This window comes from Pristis pectinata, chromosome 1, assembly GCF_009764475.1.
Source record: "Pristis pectinata isolate sPriPec2 chromosome 1, sPriPec2.1.pri, whole genome shotgun sequence".
In the NCBI taxonomy this organism is placed as follows: Eukaryota; Metazoa; Chordata; class Chondrichthyes; order Rhinopristiformes; family Pristidae; genus Pristis; species Pristis pectinata.
This window is the reverse complement of record NC_067405.1, coordinates 42,050,185-42,066,160: the sequence shown is the minus strand read 5'-3', so window position 1 is coordinate 42,066,160 and position 15,976 is coordinate 42,050,185. Positions and strand designations below refer to the sequence as shown.

General features: G+C 45.2%; 1 protein-coding gene across 7 annotated transcripts in view; it reads left to right on the top strand.

Moving 5' to 3' along the window:
* The window catches only part of LOC127572447 (myosin light chain kinase, smooth muscle-like), a 238,168-nt gene that overhangs the window by 73,709 nt on the left and 148,483 nt on the right, over positions 1-15,976 (top strand). For all 7 annotated transcript variants that reach the window (XM_052019751.1, XM_052019732.1, XM_052019762.1 and 4 more), the window contains one exon: positions 14,081-14,288. In XM_052019751.1, the coding sequence (XP_051875711.1) occupies positions 14,081-14,288 (208 nt within the window). The remainder of the gene's footprint in view (positions 1-14,080; positions 14,289-15,976) is intronic.

The following is a 15,976-nucleotide window of genomic DNA, read 5'->3' as shown; positions in this document are numbered from 1 at the left end:
TCATTGGGAGTTATTGAATTTACCCTAGATATGCACCAGAGGAAAATAATGCTGTTCCTGTAAATGTGATTTGATTTTTTGCCTTACTAAAATTCTCTGGATGTCTCCATCTACAATATTTCCTATTCCTTTTGTTCAACTTTTCTTATTTGTTCACTTTTCTCTTTCATCCTACTGACAAAGTGGATGTCATTGTTTGCCTTGAGTCCAAGGACAAATTGCAGAGCAGTGATCGTTGTTATAATATTAATAAATCTTAAATCAGAGTACTCTTCACTGTGGTTTAAATAAACCAATAAAGAGTTGTTTTATTTCAATTATTAATGTTAGGCTCTGACGTATGGCGATCAAGAGGCTGACCAATTCAGGACAGATGTTTCAAAAAACAATATGTTTCAGAAGTTGGAAATCTAAAATATAAACAGGCAATGCTGGATATGTAGCCAGGCTTCTTGTGGTCAGAGAAACAGAGCTTGCGTTCAGATTTTCTTGAAACATTGACTCTATTTCTCCTTCCATCGAAGCTCTTTGAGCAGCTGACTACTCCCCGTACAAAAAACAATCTCCTGGAGGAACTTGGTGGGTCAGGCAGCATCTGTGGAGGGAAATGGACAGTCAACATTTTGGATCGAGACCTTTTATCTGGACCCAAAAAGTCAATTGTCCATTTCCCTCCACAGATTCTGCCTTTGTTTTTTTTTCCCAGATTCCAGCATCTGTAGTCTCCTGTGTCTCCTGATTATTCCCAGTGTTTTCCATTTTTATTGCAGAATCATTTTACGTAATATTGGAGACTGTCAAACTTTTGGTTGTCTTAATTAAAATGTGGGTTTTACAGAGCCCGAAACAAGTAACCTTAAAAGGAAGCCAGCTTGGTTTTTGTCTACCTTTTTGCTATAATTAACTGGAGGGAGTGATTTGAAGTTTTGTTAAATTGCTAACTGAAATATTCACATAGTGACAAGAAAATTTAATAATGACCATTGGTGACAAAACCAGTTCTTTGTTTGAATAATTCTAATAATTGGACCTATTACTAGCAATATTGATCGAGTTTTGATTGGACACACTTGTCATCTTTAGAATGACGGATAGTGAGGTAAGGGCTCTGATATTCAGTAGTCTGGCAGGATGAGCTATGTAATCACCATGTAAAACACAGCAGTAAATCCTGAAACTCTATAAAACAGTTTAACAGATGCGGTTTGTTTGAGAAGAGGTTCTGTGCTCTCTTCATGCTTGAGAGGTTTTTCATTAAGTTACTTTTCTTTTAATTGCTTTAATTCATAAAAAATCCATTAATGTTTTAAAGAGTATACAACTGTGTGGGCAGGTCATTTGTAAAATTAACTGATGTTTTCTTTATAAGTTAAGGTGGTTTGTAATTTGAGCATCTTTTGATTGGTCCTGTTAGGGTTTGTTTTGATGGAAACCATTGTCACCACATTGAATTGGGAAATCTGACCTCTAATTTGTTTGTTTTTTCACGTCTTATTGATGGAACTGTACTGTGCCATTTTCATTCTTCCAAATTAATTTCAGAGCAATGGCTCTTGCACTATTCTGTTTGCCATAGTTGTTTGGGCCTTTCTCCAGTCTACCTGCTTTTCCATCAGAAACCTAAAGAATACCATGTCCTCACCGAGGAATCAGTTCACCCTTTTTGATTTTTAATCATGTATGAGTTCTTCAAGATCGATGGTTGGGAAAAATTACATCATAACATACAGTTCTACCAGACTAATCATGGAGAAAAACCACCCAGGGAGCTACATGGGGGAGAAATAAGAGTTTTAATGCATCAGGAGTGACTTTTGAAGAAGAGTCCATAATGTGTGTCAAGTATGTGTAGTCTGTTGTTCCTTCCATGATATTGCCATCCATGCAGGCTTGGAAATGGAAATGGGTGGGGTGGTGGTCCCAGCCACTTTGAAGACAGAACAGGAGACAAAATTAGAATGATAGAGGCTGCTGCAGGAACATCAGGATGCACCTTACCAATTATTCATTTATGGATTGCACTTTTGCAATATATCCATCTCCTCAGTCAGAAAATAACACAAAAATTATTCATTTGTGTATGCTTGTGCAAATCTTAATCATATTTCAATGTTAGCATAAAATAATTTCACCCTGAAAGTTGATATTCTCCTTTCAGAAAGCAAACTCAAATGTTGCCATAAATTAACTTGTAATTTCCCCATTCCCCTCCAGATAAACTCCCTTTTCTGCTTATCTATTCCAGTGCTTTTCCTAAATCTAATCAGAGTTTTCATATCCAATGTTGCAATTCCACAAAAGATGTGGAAGAGTAATGAGCTGGAATTGACCTTCCTTTCATGAGAGGTCTGGGAAGGAATTGTATCAGGCTGCAGGTCCAGAGGTTCTGTTTTGCATTACTTCCTTTGTGACACTGTTTTGATGCTCTGGTGTTGACTGATGGCCTGTGCTGAGGAATAAAGTTCATATGCAGGTTGAGTCACTGTTCCATTGAACCCCCAATCTGTGTGCTCTGCATTAGAAGTGAGCTGCTTCAACAAAGATTTTAGGTGGTCATATTGGCCAGAGGTGCAGACTCACACTAAACGAGTCCTAAGCTCCTGTAAATCTTGATTTAGCATGCAAGCTTTGTTCCCACTTACTGAAAGCCATTGTCAAAGAGTGTCTGAGTGTTAAACCAAGGACATGCACATTTAGCATCCAAATGCTGATTAACTACAACTTTCCTTGAGCAGTACATGCAACCTTCCTGAACCTAATTCCAGTGAAGGTATGGCTGCCCTGGCTGGGACTCCAAGCACATTGCAGGATAGCTCAGAGACTGAGGGAGAGGGTGCATATGTTCCTGGATGGGTCACTGAAGCCCAGTGGAAGGAAGGTCAGAAGAGATGAACTGTCACCTTTTCTATTCCTCTTCCCTGCTGTTGGTGTTGCTGCTCTGCTACATACTTCATGTCTTTTTCCCATCCTTCATCTGGACAAAGAGACCTCAAACATGTGACTCATCACCCCATTGCCCTTACTGATGCCTATAGAACTGTACAGCACAGGAACAGGTCTTTCAGCCCATGATGTGCTGAACTAATTAAGCTAATGATGCAAATTAAACAAATCCCTTCATCCTATAGATAGCATTACAGCACCTATTCATTGGATATGATCTCCTTAGAGAATTTCAGGAAAAAATTTTGTTTGAATGTTGGCAAAGTCTTCCAGAAAGTCTTCTAATTTGTTTCGGAGGTCGTCTTCACAAGTTCACAGTGACTATCTTATTAAGCTTGTGCTTGATCACACATTGATACTATGATTGCTCCCAAACAACTGGTCACCTATATGTCAGGGTGTAGACATGCAGCATCCTTCATGACAGCTCACAAACAATCAGACTTCATGATGCTCCTCTTTCTGCACATTGTCAGAGCTGGTATCTTTGATTAAACATGGATTAGACTGGTGTTTTAGCTCAAGGTGCCACCTCAGATGATCTGAAAGCTCTGCCGGAAACTATCCTTTATCAAAGTAGCTTAATAGCTGCTCATAAATTTAAGTATTAAAAAATATGATCATAAGTTTGAATTGAAGGCCATAGAAATCCTATAAGAACAATAATTGGATTCAGCTGGATTTCATATTTTATGAAATTGGTCCTTGGGATTTGTAAACATGCTTGCATTTTAACTATAAATTGGTATTAAATGCAGGAGAATATATTGATGTATGGTTGGTCTATGAACACCCGTGTCCATAAATGTAAGGAAAGTCTGTGAGTTGGTACCTTTTTGGTGGTTATTTAGAGTGGGTTCTTGCACTGTTTTTCTAGAACTAATTTCTGACATTCCAACCTGTGCTGTAACTGGAGCCTTCTACCTTTGTAAACAACATATCTGCCCATTAAAGTGAATAAGCAGAAATTGCAGACCATGGAGCACAGACTGAAAATCATGAACCTAACTGTTAAACTAATACTGCCGCTGTTATTCTTCTACAGAGTCACATTTCATTTGAAATGGGTGGAGAAAATAAAGGACTATTAGTGCACTGGGTAAACACATCACCAAAAGGCAAAACACAGCAATAACAATGGCCTGGATTTTTCTGGAAAATGCTGGTATTTGAAAATGTAAATGTTGGCCTTCATCTGTTCACAGCTAACAAACCCAGGACTTCCGTCCTTCTGCAGGCAGACTCTGAGGTTCTGAACTTACTGACAGATTTGGATCGGCAGATCTGTTAGTTTGCTCCACAAATGAATTCCACCATGGAGCCCAGTGACTTAGCCCATTTTTTTTTCCTGACATTCCCCAACATTCACGCTGAGGAATTGTTTCTCAAATCGTATGGCCGGTCAGACTTGGCCCAGGATATGTCACCCCTACAAAATGCTCTCCTTCTGCAAGGTCAACAAATCATTACAGTCCCTGTAGTTCTGCCCTCGCCCACCATCCTACCCCACCCTTCCCTCCATTATACGGTAGAAGGAAGTGCAAAACACGGGTGGAGGACAAGAGGTAGTTATGTATAGATTTTGCAATTGGTAGCTGCAGAAAAGGATGTGCTGGAGATCAGTTTCAGGGATCCTGAACATCAAAGATGGAGACACCTCGTGACACAAGTAAGTACTAGCTACCCACAAACCCTGTTGATTCAGCAGTAAGTGAAATGTGATTATTCTCATGTTACAGCATTCTTAATCCAGCCAATTCAAATTCATATCTTTACAGCAAGGGCCTCATTTGTACCACAGCAATCAGGAAGATGAATCCCCAGAGATGATTTTTCCTGAGGAAGCATCGTCACTGACCTTTTGTTCACCGTCCTCCAGTAGAAATTCTTGCATTTCATTAGCTCCAGTTGGCTGTGCCTTCACTTTGTGACTCACTGTTCACAAGTGAGCATGTTAGGTCAATGGTGGAGAATTCACTTTACACAGCACGCCTCTCTAAACTCTGCTGAACTTGTACCCCAGGGCCTTTGGTAAAAAGAATAATTATTGAGATGGAGCAGAAAATCTGTGATGAAATAATGGGCCTTAAACACTCTCTTCGTGATGGAAGAGACAGTGAAGGAGTCCACTTCAGGCATTGAGTAGGATGATGGGATGCTCTTCAAGGATATTTTCTTGGTTGGACCACATGACCAACTTCAAGGATCATCAAAATGAATCCTTCACTGCATCCATACAAACTGTGGATGCAAATCTGTCTGGTGCTGAGAAAGGATGACAGGTATCTCAGTTTCGGCCTCCCAGCACATCACTGATCTTTACCAAGCTGCTGTCCAAGTGAATTGACAAATTGAATGCAATGAAAACACTGCATGATCAAGAAGCCAGCCATTGTCACAGAGCCAAGTACTTGCACATTCTCCCCAGTCTACATTCGTGGATTGGCAGTGGAGAGAGTCAGCAGCTTTAAATTCCTGGGTATTAACATATTGGAAGACCTATCCTGGGCCCAGCACATAGATGCAATCATAAGGAAAGTGCACCAGCATCTTTACTTTCTCAGGAGGTTAAGGAGGGTCTGTTTGTCACTGAACACCTCGAACAGACTTCTACAGGTGTACTGTTGAAAGTATCATGGTCTGGTATGGCAATTCAAATGTGCAGGAACATAAGTAGCTGAGGAGAGTAGTGGACTCAGCCTGATTCCATCATGGGGATATCCCTCCCCACCATCGGTAGTATCTACAGGAGGTGCTGCAAGAAGGCAACATCTATCAAAAAAAAGATCCCACCATCCGTGCCATGCCATTTTTTCGCAGCTACCATCGGGCAGGAGGTATAGAAGCCTGAAGCCCCACACCACCAGGTTCGTGAACAGTTACTTCCCTTCAACCATTTGGTTCTTGAACCAACTGGCACAACCCTAATGACTACAGTTTCACAACACTTTGACCACTTTGATCACTTTGCACTGAAATGAACTTTGCTTTTTTTGTTTTAATGGTGTTCTTTCTGGCAAAGATTTCGTATAATTTATGTTTAGTTGATGTTTTTCTTGTGAATGCCGCTTCTCTGATGCTATATGTCTATGATGCTTCTGCAAGTAAGTTTTTCATTATGCCTGTGCATACATGTACTTGTGCATATGACAATAAACTCTATTTTGACTTTGTGTCATCACAGGCAAGCACTATGCAGCTAGATGCATCTGAGTCAGTGTGTTGGATATGGTGACATCTTTGCTGAACCTACCATTATACACTATTCTACCAATAGTTCAACAGCTTTTCACTGTTAAAATTATCCTAATATGTAATGTCAACTCTCCAGCATTTCTGTGATATTTTACCCCATGATCCACACACGTGTAAAAGAAGGTCCTACTTCAGGATCTGAGGGCACTCTGCAGGCTGACTGGTAGAAATAATGAAGGAATATTGCACTGTCAGAAGTGCTGTCACTTAGACAGGATATTAAGCCAAGCCTCTCCTGTCCTTTTCAGGTGCATGTAACATGCTTAATGGCAATTGTTGAAGTTATTCTTGTGGTGCTCCAGGAATAAAAAAATTATTCCTCAACAAATGGCACAGATTACTTGATTATTTTTCTCACTGCTGTAAACAGGACTTTGCCAAATCCAAAAATTGTTCCAAACATTGGAACATCCTGAGGGGACACAAGATGCTGTGTAAATGTGAGATCTGTAGCGGTTGCTACCGCGGAATAAAACAAGACTCTACTCGGAGGATTGCCAAACAGAACTGGTTTATTTTCCCGCCTTGCGCGGGCCCTTTAGGGGAGAATGTTCCCACCCAAAACAACTGGCAATGACGTAAGTCCTACGTCATCAGGACTTTCCCGCGCGCGGGTTCTCCCCGTCGCTCGGAAAGACGAGGCCTGCCGCCATCTTGGGCCTCGTCGCTCCGACACCGCGCGACCCGACTGCCGAGCCGGTTCGCCCGACTAGACGGTGAGTCGCCACACAACCCCCCCCGGAACCAGCGAGACAGTCCCCAAGGTCCGTGGGCTGTGCCAGCTGCCGCTTAGGGGGGCGGCCTCTGCGTCGCGGCGTGGCAACCTCGACAGGCTGTTGCAGATCCAAATGGGCCGGTTTGAGGCGGTCCGCCGTGAAAACCTGTTCCCTGCCTCCAATGTCCAAAATAAAAGTTGATCCGTTATTCCGTATGACTCGGAACGGTCCCTCATATGGTCGTTGCAATGGCGCCCGAGGTGTGCCCCTGCGAACGAAAACAAACTTACAGTCCCGTAGTTCCTTGGGCTGGCAGGATGGGGCTTGACCATGCCGTGAGGTGGGAATCGGGGCCAAGGCGCCAAGCTTCTCGCGCAGTCTTTGTAGGACTGCTGGGGGTTGTTCCCCTGGGTCCCGAAGGGCAGGTATGAAATCCCCGAGGACAACTAGGGGCGCCCCGTACACAAGCTCAGCTGACGAAGTGCGGAGGTCTTCTTTGGGGGCAGTGCGTATGCCGAGCAGGACCCAAGGCAGCTCGTCAACCCAGTTAGGACCCTTCAGGCGGGCCATCAAGGCCGATTTCAGATGGTGGTGAAAACGTTCCACTAACCCGTTTGATTGAGGATGGTAGGCTGTGGTGGTGTGCAGCCGCGTCCCTAGCAGGTTCGCTAATGCAGCCCAGAGACTGGAAGTGAATTGGGTGCCTCTGTCTGAAGTGATGTGGGCCGGAACGCCAAAACGTGAGACCCAAGTTGTGAGCAGCGCCCGGGCGCAGGAATCAGTTGTGATGTCAGCCAGGGGGGTTGCTTCAGGCCACCTCGTGAACCGGTCCACGATGGTAAGGAGGTACCGGGCTCCTCTTGAAACCGGCGGAGGGCCCACGAGGTCGACGTGTATGTGGTCGAACCTCCTACGGGTAGGCTCGAACTGCTGTGGTGGGACCTTGGTGTGTCGCTGGATTTTTGACGTCTGGCAGTGCGGACAAGTCCTGGCCCACTCACTGATCTGTTTGCGCAGGCCATGCCAGACAAACTTGCTGGCGACCAGTCGGACAGTAGATCTGATGGACGGGTGCGCCAACCCATGTACCGAGTCAAAAACGCGTCTCCGCCAGGCTGCAGGGACTATAGGGTAGGGCTGACCAGTCGCAAGGTCGCAAAGTAGGGTCCGCTGACCTGGACCAACCAAGAAATCTCGGAGCTGCAGACCCGAGACTGCGGTTCTGTGGCTGGGCAGTTCGTCGTCGGCTTGCTGTGCATCAGCTAGGGCCGTGTAGTCGACACCCAAGGATAGGTTGTGGATGGTTGGTCTGGAAAGTGCATCAGCAACGACATTATCCTTTCCGGAGACATGTTGGATGTCAGTTGTGAACTCGGAAATGTAGGATAAATGTCTCTGCTGACGAGCTGACCAGGGATCGGAGACTTTGGAGAAGGCAAAGGACAGAGGCTTATGATTGGTGAAAGCGGTGAAAGGCCTGCCTTCTAGAAAGTATCGGAAATGCCGGACCGCCAGATATAGCGCTAGAAGTTCCCGATCAAAAGCGCTGTACTTCAGTTCGGGCGGTCTAAGGTGCTTGCTGAAAAATGCCAAGGGTTGCCAGCGGCCTTCGAGTAGCTGTTCCAGTACCCCACCCACCGCGGTGTTGGACGCGTCTACCGTGAGGGCAGTAGGGACGTCAGTCCTGGGGTGTACCAGCATCGTGGCGTCTGCCAGGGCGTCTTTGGCCTTAACGAAAGCAGCCGCAGCCTCGTCAGTCCAGGTGATGTCCTTGCCCTTACCAGCCAGCAGCGAGAACAGAGGGCGCGTGATACGGGCTGCCGCAGGGATGAAACGATGGTAAAAGTTGACCATCCCAAGGAATTCCTGTAGGCCTTTGACTGTGTCGGGGCGGGCAAAATGGCGGATAGCATCCACCTTGGCGGGTAGGGGTGTTGCCCCGTCGCTGGTGATTTTGTGGCCGAGGAAATCGATAGAGCCAAGTCCGAATTGGCACTTGGACGGGTTGATCGTGAGGCCGAAATCGCGGAGGCGGGAATACAGCTGGCGGAGGTGGGAAAGGTGTTCCTGGCGGTTACGGCTGGCGATCAGTATGTCGTCCAAGTAAATGAACACGAAGTCCAGGTCTCGGCCTACCGCGTCCATCAGCCGCTGGAAGGTCTGCGCGGCGTTCTTAAGGCCGAACGGCATCCGAAGGAATTCGAACAGGCCGAATGGGGTGATAATGGCAGTTTTGGGGACGTCATCCGGATGGACCGGGATTTGGTGGTATCCCCTAACGAGGTCCACTTTGGAAAAGATGCGGGCCCCGTGTAAGTTCGCTGTGAAGTCCTGGATGTGAGGGATGGGATAGCGGTCCAGGGTGGTGGCGTCATTCAGCCTGCGGTAGTCGCCGCAGGGCCTCCACCCTCCGGTGGCTTTGGGGACCATGTGCAGGGGGGAGGCCCAGGGGCTGTCTGACCTGCGAACAATCCCCAGTTCCTCCATGTGACGGAACTCTTCCTTTGCCAGGCGGAGCTTGTCTGGAGGTAATCGTCGTGCTCGGGCATGAAGGGGTGGCCCTGTGGTAATGATGTGGTGTCGTACCCCGTGTGTGGGCCTAGAATTTGTAAACGAAGGTGCCAAAATCGATGGGAATTCGGCTAGGAACTTGGCGAAATCGTCGCCAGAAAGGGAAATGGAGTCCAGGCGCGGGGCTGGTGGGCTGATTTCTCCCAGGGGATAGGTCCGGAGAGTGCTAGAGTGGTCTAACCGCTTCCTTCGCAGGTCGACTAACAGGTTGTGGGCCCGAAGGAAATCGGCTCCTAGGAGTGGTCGGGCGACGGTGGCAAGGGTAAAGGTCCAGGTAAAACGGCTGTCGCCAAAGTGTAATTGAAGCGTACGGGTGCCAAAATACCGTATCGTTGTACCGTTGGCGGCATTGAGTAGAGGACCTGGTGGCCTGTCACGAGTGTCGCGGCCTGTCGGGGGCAAAATACTGACCTCCGCTCCAGTATCAACGAGGAAACGCCGTCCAGATTTCTTGTCCTGAATGAAGAGGAGGCTCTGTCGGCGGCCAGCCGCCGTAGCCATCAGCGGCAGCTGGCCCTGGCGTTTCCCTGAAACTTGCAGGGTGGGCGGCATTGACGGGCCTCCGCACCCCACCTCTGATGGTAGGAGCACAGCTGGTCACCCGTGTTGTTGTCTGCATTCCTGGGGCGTGGCTGCTCGGTTGCTGGGGCCGGGCGAGCGGGCGTTGGGCTCGCAGCCTGGTGATTTGACTGACGGACGAACCGCTCTCGCGCTTGTCCTTCCACAGGACATCTGCCCGGGCGGCCAACTCACGGGGGTTGCTGAAGTCGGCGTCAGCTAACAACAAGTGGATGTCATCAGGGAGCTGTTCGAGGAAGGCCTGTTCGAACATCAGGCATGGCTTGTGTCCCTCGGCCAATGCCAGCATCTCATTCATTAGGGCGGATGGGGATCTGTCCCCCAGGCCATCCAGATGAAGCAGGCGGGCAGCGCGCTCACGACGGGAGAGGCCGAAGGTCCGGATCAAAAGGTCTTTGAAAGCCGGGTACTTATCTTCCTCCGGAGGTGACTGGATGAAGTCTCCAACCTGGGCAGCTGTCTCCTGGTCCAGAGAGCTAACCACATGGTAGTACTTCGTGGAGTCGGAGGTGACCTGCCGAAGGTGGAATTGCGCTTCGCCCTGGTCAAACCAGACGCTGGGCCGAAGTGTCCAAAAGGTGGGCAGCTTGAGGGCCACTGCGTTGGCTGCTGCGCTGTCGTCCATTTTGCGGGTCCAAAAGCCGTTTGGACCGTCGGGGTCACCAATATAGCGGTTGCTACCGCGGAATAAAACAAGACTCTACTCGGAGGATTGCCAAACAGAACTGGTTTATTTTCCCGCCTTGCACGGGCCCTTTAAGGGATAATGTTCCCGCCCAAAATGATCGGCAATGACGTAAGTCCTACGTCATCAGGACTTTCCCGGGCGCGGGTTCTCCCCGTTGCTCGGAAAGACGAGGCCCGCCGCCATCTTGGGCCTCGTCGCTCCGACGCCGCGCGACCCGACTGCCGAGCCGGTTCGCCCGAGTAGACGGTGAGTCGCCACAGATCTTTCTTTACTCCATTGGTTACATCTGATGGATGATGTTGCCACGTTTGGCTCCTGTCTGTTTGGAGAATTAAGCTTCAAACTTCATAAATGAACATGTTTAGCAAGTGTAAAAACAGTCCTGTGCCAAACCTCACCAGTGACAGAGGGAGCATTTTCTCAAATTTGCAAGTGTAAAAACTAAGAATGTGCAAATCACAGCATAATTTAAAGACTTATCCTTGCTCATCATAAGCTGCCAGAATAAAAAAATCCTATTCCAAAACTCAAAAACCCTTCTGTTTATTTAAAGGGGATTGCATTTTTAATTTTTTTTGATATTGCTACAGCACTTAAAGCCCACCCTTTGTCTATCCCCAAATGTGCCCAATATTGGTAATTGGTAATTACACCTATCAGGAACACCAGGGTACCAAACTGATTATTCCATGAAGTTTTCTTTCCAAAATGAATTGGAATAACGGCTGGCTAGGAAAATCCATCCCTCATTTCTATGTGAATTCATGAAACTTTCACCCCCATCTTGAACAGTGCATTCAGTAGATCCCCTGTATGTTTGGCTTGTGTTTCTGCTCGATGAATTCTAAGATAAAAGGTACATCAGTGTAAGGAGATGTACAGCATGATAATTGAATTTAACACAAAAACACAGGGTCATCTTGGAAATGCATCTATTTTTCTGAATCTGTTGAAGAATCCAAGAGTGTGAGTGTTTTCAATTAACCACTCTGGGAATATCAGTCATCATTTTGTCGGTGCTTAAAAAAAATCAAATTATATGTATTAATGCTGTGCAGAGCAGTATAGTAAAAATAGTTCCGTTATTGTAATGTTTCATGTTGGGCTGTCTGGGAGAAGTGCCAATGACCTTTGAGTAAAACCCATTTTCTGCTGTTTTTTTAAAGTAATTTTGAGTATCTGACAATAAGGAGGTATTTATGAGCATGATGTCAGTTCTAAATAATTAAGAACTGGTCGAAAAATTGTGCAAAAATGGTAATGTGTTAATGGCAATCATTCTGGAGTCAGATTGTTTACATATACTGAGCGTCAAGTGCATATTTTCACATGGGGAATATAAGTAGGTCATCTAGTGGTGGGACCAGAGATTGCAATGTGGTGAAATTTGAAGCAGTATCCAGAATCCAGATTTCGGGTACAAGATTTCCCAATGGCTTATAGAAAACTCAAAAGGCATTTGAATACCACAGCAGCCTTTACTTAAGAACAGAAAGATGGACCGAATGGCCTTATTAGGTGCTGTAATATTCTATAATTTTACGATTACTCTCGCCACTACACCAAACCTACTCCAAATATGTCCTAAATTAAATCAGCAAACGTACAAAACACTCAGCAGTTCAGGTGGCATCTGTAGAAAGAGGAACCATTAATGTTTCCAATCCAGGACCCTTTGGCAGAACTTGGAGAGAAAACAATATTCTCTGACAGTGAGCAATTATTACATGTAGAATCAGTCTCCTTCAGATTTTAATTGATAAATATTTTAAAAATGTAAACCACCTTTCAGAATGCTCCAATGCGCAGTTCGGGTAATGAAGTACTTTCCAAGTGCCGGCTTGCTCCACTCACACAGATCCATGATGTTTAGTTTCCAGCATGGCAAGATTTCCAACTTGCACTTCTGATGGGAATTATCATTGAAGTTAAACAAGTCTGATGAATGGGAGATGCTGTTGGATTTACTCCTACGACTAATTATCACCCATTGTGTTTGTAGAGTAGTATTTCAACAGTTGTAGACGTTTTTCCACCTCCCTAGCAAATCCAGAGAATTCCTTCAATTGGTTTTGTTCCTTCTGACTTTTCCAAAGTTTTTTATACTAACCAATATCCCTGAAATAACAAAATCTTATTTGTCAGATTTGAGGCTAATCTATTAGTTTCGTATTGGATCTGTAGCGACTTTGTGTTTACTCACAACTGCATTATCTCATTAGGGTGGCTTTGAATAATCATGCCCACATCATGAGAACCTTCAAGCCTCTGTCAAATGTGTGTGTGTGCAGCAGGCAGGATAGTCAGGGAGACTAGTGGGCGAAGGGTCAGGAGGAAACGAGTCTTCAGAATCCTGCTCCTGGTTTCATGATGGGGAATAACACTTTTATTACAATGTCTGTAAAATGCTAACAGATATAAACTAAGGGCATGTTTATCTCTGTAATCTGCATTTTTCTGTAGTGGAGACTGATGGGATAAAATCCTCCTTCTCTGCTGATTGCGCAGACCTTGCATGAAGTGATGTGGTTTTCAGGTGACAATGTGCAGCATACAATGGCACATCATTTGGAATTAATTAGAAATAAGACCTCCCAGTGTTGGCAATAGAAGAATTGACACTGATTATAGGGCAGTTTCAACACTTTGTTGATACCTACTACTACTTCCCAAACGATAGCTGACCTGGAATTTTCTCCATTTAACTGCCTGCAATGATAATGATTATTAAAAAACCCTTTAATTATAGATTTTGGTAGACCTACGAATTATGTTGTTCATCTTATCATTCAATAATGGACCTTTATGAATGATTGTCAAGGCCAGGAGTAATTTTGAAGTTATATGAATGTCTGTTGCACATAGAGATCCGCTATTATAAATGAACCAAGTTTATTCAACTATGTTTTTCTTTTCAAAATTATGATTAAAGTTGCACAATATTATTGTGTGGAGAATTAGTCCAGTCAGTGAATTTGATCTGGTTTACCACCTGTACATACTTTTCTCTGTGCTTTCTCTGTGGCTATGCTTATCTTTCTGACTCTGGAAGCAACCGTCCACAAAGCCTGGCTCCCACCTGTGAAGCAGAGTGGGCCACAAGCAGCAACGAGTCCTTGGGTGATGATCCTGAGGCTCCCTATAACCACAGACATTTAAAAAACAGTTTAAATACGTTTAATAAGTTCTATAGCTTAAACTACTGGAAGTGAAATACAAATATAGAGACGCATTTAAAATAAATGTGTCTCTACATTTGTATTTCACTTGTTGTAAGACCCATTGCCATTCGCCAATGATCACAGTTAACAGTGTTTGTTCTTTTCAGGTCAGGGGGCATCCAGAACCTCTCATCACATGGTATAAGAATGGGCAACTTGTCCCAAAGGATGATCGGTATATTACTGAACAAAGCTCACGTGGAACTTTTAGCTTAGTCATTAAGGAAGTGCAGAAAGAAGATGCTGGGAAGTTTACCTGTGAAACTGCCAATGTCGCTGGGGTTCGACAAGTCTCTGTGGAGTTAACTGTGAATGGTAAGTTTGTTTAATTAATATGTTGGAGAAGTGATTATTATTCATAACACATAAAACATTCTGCAGAGATCAGCCCTTTGCAACCTGTGAGCTATCATGCATTATTCCGCAGAGCACACCTGTTGTTCTGTGACCCTTTCCATTTTATTTAGTCCTTTTAGATGTATTTTAAACAATAATATTTATGCCTAATTATAAATGTTGAACCTACCATGTACATGTATTGCGTGTCTCATCAGACGTCTTTAAATAAGGCATTAGACAATGTATAAAAGGCAACAAAATCAAATTTCCAGTTGAAGATGAATAAACCATTAAATGTGAAGTGAATGATGTTTTCTCAGATGTATCATAAATTAAACAACGCACGAGGCAAAACCCATGCCTTTCCTGGGAGGCTGCAGAGCCTATTGAATAATCACCGTGTGGCAGCCCAATAATTGTCTTGAGCAGGAAGGTTGTCCTGGATTGGTATCCGTTACTGAATGGACCTTGCATGGGGAAAGGACTTACCTATGCACGATACAGAGGCACAGAGCACACAAAGGATACAGAAATGGGCCTGGGGGGAGGCCAGATGGAGAGAGGCCTGAAGGTAGGGGAAAGGGGCCTTGCTAAAGAAGGGGATTTCTGTCAAGGGTCACTGGTGATAGCTGGAAGGGTAAGGCGTTGGGATGTCGGGGGCTGTGAATAGCAGGGATTGAGGGGAGAAAAAAAGAATCAAGCAACAACAACCAATTAAAATCCCTCAAGCAATTTTTCAGACAGTGACAACAATTTATACTGTGTGCTGAAGGCAGCAATCAGCTGTCAGGGGCAAGGGTGGTCAGTGGGATGTGCATCTTGGGAGGGTGGTTTGGAAGTCAGTACTGTGGTGGTGGGATGGGAGGGTGGCATGACAGACAGCCCATAAGTAAATAACTTAAAGGAGACCCACTCAGGATGGCTTCTTTAATTGACATAGAACACTACAGCACAGTACAGGCCCTTTGGCCCACAATGTTGTGCCGACATTTTATCTTGCTCTAAGATCTAACATAGCCCCCTATTTTTCTATCATTCATGTGTCTATCTAAGGGTGTCTTAATTGTCCCTAATGTATCTGCCCCCACAACCTCTGCAGGCAGTGCATTCCACGCACCCACTGCTCTCTGTGTTTAAAAAAATTTTATCCCTGACATCCCCTTTATACCTTCCTCCAATCACCTTAAAATTATGTCCCCTCATGTTAGCCATTGTCGCACTGGGGAAAAAGTCTCTGACTGTCCACTCAATCTATGCCTCTTATCATCTTGTACAACTCTATCAAGTCCCCTCTCATCCTCCTCCGCTCCAAAGGGAAAAGCCCTAGCTCACTCAACCTATCCTCATAAGACATGCTCTCCAATCCAGGCAACATCCTGGTAAATCTCTTCTGCACCCTCTCTAAAGCCTCCACATCCCTTCTATAATGAGGCAACCAGAACTGAACACAATACTCCAAGTGTGGTCTGACCAGAGTTCTATAGAGCTGCAACATCACCTCGTGGTTCTTGAACTCAATACCCCGACTAATGAAGGCCAACACTCCATACACCTTCTTGACAACCCTATTGACCTGCGTGGCATCCTTGAGGGATCTATGGACGTGGACCCCAAAATCCCTCTGTTCCTCCACACTGCTAAGAGTCCTGCCATTAACCTTGAGT